Source organism: Apteryx mantelli, chromosome 3 (genome assembly GCF_036417845.1).
Source record: "Apteryx mantelli isolate bAptMan1 chromosome 3, bAptMan1.hap1, whole genome shotgun sequence".
Taxonomy (NCBI): Eukaryota; Metazoa; Chordata; class Aves; order Apterygiformes; family Apterygidae; genus Apteryx; species Apteryx mantelli.
Genome location: NC_089980.1, coordinates 120,294,307 through 120,299,067, shown reverse-complemented (window position 1 = coordinate 120,299,067; position 4,761 = coordinate 120,294,307). Strand labels below are relative to the sequence as shown.

Sequence of the window (4,761 nt, the reverse complement as noted above, 5' to 3'; positions counted from 1 at the left end):
GGATGTCAGGGTAGGAGGAACAGGAAAGAACGTGGAGGTCCTCCAAAGCTAAAACAATCTTTTGAGCAAAGCTATTTTTATGGGTGAATTTTCTCCTTTCAGCTGCTTGACAGCTTCCAAATTTTTTGCTATCAGCAGTGGGAAAAGAGGAGATTTTTTTGCAACTCTATTAGAGCACATTTTCCTAAGAGAGACGAACATGAGGGGAAAAAAAACAGTCTAAACAGGCTGCCACTGCTGTTGTTGTATATAAAATACATAATTATAACAATAATATTTAAAATATCTAAGTGGAAGAGATTGCCTATTTCTTTATGTTTATACAAACATTTGGAAGTGAAGCAAGAATGACTGATTGTGGAGGAAAAAGGATGAGCAGGGAGGCACTGCGGGGCGGAACATGGGAAGGTCGTAACGGGCGGAGCACTGCTGCCGGAGAAGAAGGCGGGGCTTTACAGCTTTATAATAGAGTAGGACACGCTTCATTAAACGCCATTTTGCCACTCCTCATATTGGTGTCTGTGTGGTGATGGTCCGGGGCCTGGGGAGAAGGCCCCGTGCCTCCTCGGTAAGAACGAGAACGGTAACAAGTGGTGACCCCGACGTGATACCGAGGAGGCGGCTCGGCCGGCGCAGGCGCCGGGAGCGTGAGGAAGGGATCTGGATCCGGAACCATGGAGGCCATATGTAAGGTAGTAATGGCCTGCGCCAAGGAATGGCGGGCGCCGCTGAAGGCGAGCGCGATACGAGCGTGTGTAGAGAGGCTCGTGAAGGAGGGAGCGATTACTTCTCCTATGGAGATTCTGCGGGAGGAACTGTGGCTGCAATGCACAGCAGCGCTGGCGGAGTCCCCGATGAACGGGGGATCCGCGAGGGAGTTAAAGGTGTGGGGGCTGATAAGAATGCTCCTGCGGAGCGCGAGGGAGGCCCCGGCGAAAGAACGGGAGAGTGGGGGCGGGGAGGTTCCAGTGATCCTACCGGTGGAATCCCAGGAGCCGCCTCCGGTGTATCCCTGGCAAGATCTCGCACAAGACAGAGAGGGATGGGGGGTCGACGGGACCGAACCCGAGGATTGCGTGCCTGGCGCAGTTTTGAGGAAGACGCTTAGTGAGGAAGATAGGACCCTGCTGCCGTGGGCCCCGGCAGAGGAGGGTGCTGTAGGTGGGGAGAGTCAGGCAGTGCAGCGAGGGAGGAAGGGTAACGGCCAATCAGAGCGGAGAGACCAGAGTTCGACCTTGAAAGGAGGGAGGAAGGTTCGGGTGAGATTGCCGGTTGAGGAGGAGAGCGGAGAAGATAGCAGCGACGAGGAAGGCGGGGGCTTGCGAGAAGTTACGCGCAGGCTGCGGGGGTGTGCAATAGGAGAGACACAGCCGAAAGGGAAGCCGAAGGGCGGAGAAGAAGTAACAACATCCCCGGTCGACACCCTATTGCGTGCATTAGAGGAAATAAGGCGGGAGGTCATGGCCACAACAGAGGCTTCGCGGGCCGTGTATGAAGAACTCGGGAAGCTAGTAAAGGTAGAGCCACCCTGGACAAAGATAAAACAGACACACACAGAGAGCTTCACTGAATTCTGTGACAGGCTCCAGCGGGCCATTGCAGAGTCAGACTTGCCCCCTGAGGCCCAGGGTCCGGTCATGATGGAGTGCCTCTGGCAGCAGAGTGACGCCATGACGCAGGACATCCTGAAAACGATCCCTAAAGGAACACCACTTTCGGTTGTCATCCGCACAGTACTGCAAAAACAGAATCAGGGAACAGCAGCAGCGCAGGCTCTTGTCACGGCGGTGGACCAGATGAGAAAGGGACCACAGCGTTGCTTCTCTTGTGGATATCACAGGGAAGAGGGTATGCTGCGGTAAAACGGGAGGAGCAGATAAGATGGGTTCCAATGAAATGCATAAAACCTGACCTAAATGCACGTACGGGAGGGTCTGGGGTGTAACTAATCATTCTTGGTGAGATTCCATCCTGAACAGGGCGACGCCAGACGGGATGCTGCTGCATGGCTGCATTGATGTTTATCGCCGGCTTCATGATTCCGGGGACCGCAGAGTCATACTGGAGGAGATGAGCACAGGCGCACAGAGCAGCTCACTACTGCATCCCGTTCAACCCCGAGGCGGGGCCGACAGAGACTTTCCTGACGGGGAACAAGTCAACACAGGGGCGTGGATCTTGTCATGGTTTGATTAGAAATGGCTTATAACACTAGGCTTGATAGCACTCACAGTAGTAATAGCGATATGCTGCGGCTTGCTAATTCTGAATTATTGCTTACGGCATGTACGGCTTAACTGCTTGATAGACATGAGCATAGAGTATATCAATTAATAGTACAGGAAAAAGAGGTTCTAGAAAGGGGGGGAGATGTGGTGGATCTTGGGAAACTGCATAGACAAGATATTTGCATGAGAAGCGGTAGACTAGGCGTAGCGGAAGATCACGCGGTGTGACGCACAGCCTAGGGGTGGAAACGAAGTGCACCTGTATGTAAGCTTGCACGCAGCCCACAATAAACGCCATTAGACAAATGGCTAACTAACCTGTTTGGCAATCTACTACAGTGGCTAACAGGACTGCTCGCTGAAGGCTTGCGCATTTTGCTAATCCTCATAACTATAGGCTTATGCTTGTGTGTAATACTGAGCTGCGTTAAGAAAGCCTTGCTGAAAGTAGCGGGCCAAGTCTGGATTGCTCGAAAACAAGAAGGAGAACTTCTGGAGGAATGGCTGGGCTTTGGGGGGGGGGATATAGTCTGTTGGAAATGAGCAATCCCGCCTATGCCTTTAAGGTTTTCCCTGAACCGACGAAGACAAGGACACCGCCTGCGTTAAGAAGCGGAAGAAGGGGAGGCAGCACACAGCTCCGCTCACGAAGCTACTAATGCAAGGAACCACCCGATGGCGGTCCCGTCGAGACACGCCGCACTTCCGCGTGTTTTGTTGCGTCCCGCTCGATATAACGAAACAACGTTGATGGGAGAGGGGGAGATGTGGAGGAAAAAGGATGAGCAGGGAGGCACTGCGGGGCGGAACATGGGAAGGTCGTAACGGGCAGAGCACTGCTGCCGGAGAAGAAGGCGGGGCTTTACAGCTTTATAATAGAGTAGGACACGCTTCATTAAACGCCATTTTGCCACTCCTCATATTGGTGTCTGTGTGGTGATGGTCCGGGGTCTGGGGGAAGGCCCCGTGCCTCCTCGGTAAGAATGAGAACGGTAACACTGATAGGGGAAATGTATTTTTGTTTGTTTGTTTAAATGTGGACATTTTCTCCCATAATACCTATCTCCTCTGACTTATCATGAAAGCTGTAAATACAGAAATTATTCAGCTTTTCAAAGTTTTCCACATGTTTTCCCACACATGTTGGGAAAAGATCACAATATTTTCAATATTCAATATTCAATATTTTATTTTATTTTATATTTTATTTTAAAGTTGAAATATTTTCAAGGAAGAAGTCAATGCAGCCTGATTTACTCAGAGTCCAGGCCATGCCAGGTCCTAATCCAATTACTCAAAAATATCACTGTTACCCACACCAGGGAGAAAATCTTGCTGCCTAGCCCATGTGTTAGAACTGCCTTGTGTCCATACTGTCTTTATATTTTCATTCACGCTACAGTGGATCATAGGAACAAAGCAACACGCAAGCTTGAGGCGAACAAGAAAACAGTGGCCTAGAGTGAAAAGCAAACCGAAATGACAGCAGAGCCCACAGTAATGAATTGCATGACCAAGGTGTATATAGGAATTGTATTTCACCAGTAAAAATTCAGTCACTTCCCTGCTGGCATGAGGAAAGTGTACAATAGAGCGCAGCTAACAGAGGCAGCGAAGAGACGCAGCAGTTTGTGCAGCAGTGTTTGGGCTCTGACTAGAACTTGAGGATCTTGTTGGAAGTTGTGGGCCTTCTGAGGACCCCCGAGGAACTAGAAGGTGATTGCTGTGAACAGGAAGGGGAAGCTAGGCAAGGACAACTGCAGGAGACCTTGACTTCTCCTGGGAAAAGCTCTAGCTAGGAGTGGCTGCTGCTAACGAGCTCTTGGTTGCCCCTGACCAGAGGGAGTTGGGGCCTTTGATCCCGGTGGCCCTTGATTAGGGTGAGTCAAGCACCCTGGGAGCCAGTGCTAGGGAGAGGCCTATATAAGAGCCAGGCCTAGAGCGCAGCTCCCAGAGCACAGCGAACAGATGAAGCAGTTTGTGCAGAAGGGCACGTGAAGGGACCTTTGTTTCTGTTCCCTGTGGTGTAGGTTTCCTCAAGTATGGTCGTGACACGCCGCAGAGCACATTCCCCAGTGGCTGTTGGAGTTGCTGTGTCAGAGGCTGGGACCCAGACCGACCCTCTGACAGTAGATGCAGCCCCACAGGTGTCGGGCTGCAGGGAGCGCTTGGGGCCTCTCCGGGAGGCCTGGGCTGGCAGTCAGCTCTCCTGCAGGAGGTGTGCTGCTGTTGGCGAGTTGTGTCGTCAGGTAAGGGAGTTACGGGAGGAGGTCAGTAGGCTGCGCAGCATCCGAGAAGATGAACAGGAGATAGACAGGGTGTTCTCGGAGACTGTGCAGCTTTGGGAGTCCCAACCACCCACAGCAGTGGAGTTGCCGGAGGGCTCTGTGCCGTGTGAAATGGTACATCATAACACCGTAGAAGAAGGCTGGAAACTGGTCACTGCTCGTGGGAGGAGAAAGGCTCCTACTCCTCCTGAAGACTTGCAGCTGCAGAACAGGTTTAGTGCCCTCCAGGATGAGGAGGAGATGGG

General features: G+C 51.9%; 1 protein-coding gene across 2 annotated transcripts; it reads left to right on the top strand.

The window, feature by feature from the left end:
- Positions 1–482: 482 nt before the first annotated feature.
- Positions 483–3,103, top strand: LOC136991691 (uncharacterized). 2 transcript variants are annotated; one of them, XR_010883911.1, is made up of 3 exons: positions 483–692; positions 1,583–1,848; positions 1,980–3,097. XR_010883911.1 is itself a non-coding variant. In XM_067294831.1 (2 exons), the coding sequence occupies exons 1-2, from the start codon at positions 795–797 to the stop codon at positions 2,072–2,074; spliced, it is 1,149 nt and encodes a 382-aa protein (XP_067150932.1). In that variant the 5' UTR covers positions 732–794; the 3' UTR covers positions 2,075–3,103. The 2 variants fall into 2 exon arrangements, 1 of the variants encoding a protein (XP_067150932.1); XM_067294831.1 differs by lacking the exon at positions 483–692 and having other exon boundaries at positions 732–1,848; positions 1,980–3,103.
- The last annotated feature ends 1,658 nt before the right edge of the window (positions 3,104–4,761 follow it).

What these genes read in the sequence shown, in the direction of transcription:
- LOC136991691 (XM_067294831.1), top strand. Translation starts at nt 795, where the DNA reads ATGGAGATTCTGCGGGAGGAACTGTGGCTGCAATGCACAGCAGCGCTG. An exon ending in TGGATATCACAGGGAAGAGG is followed by an intron (nt 1,849 to 1,979) that starts GTATGCTGCGGT and finishes CATCCTGAACAG; the next exon opens with GGCGACGCCAGACGGGATGC.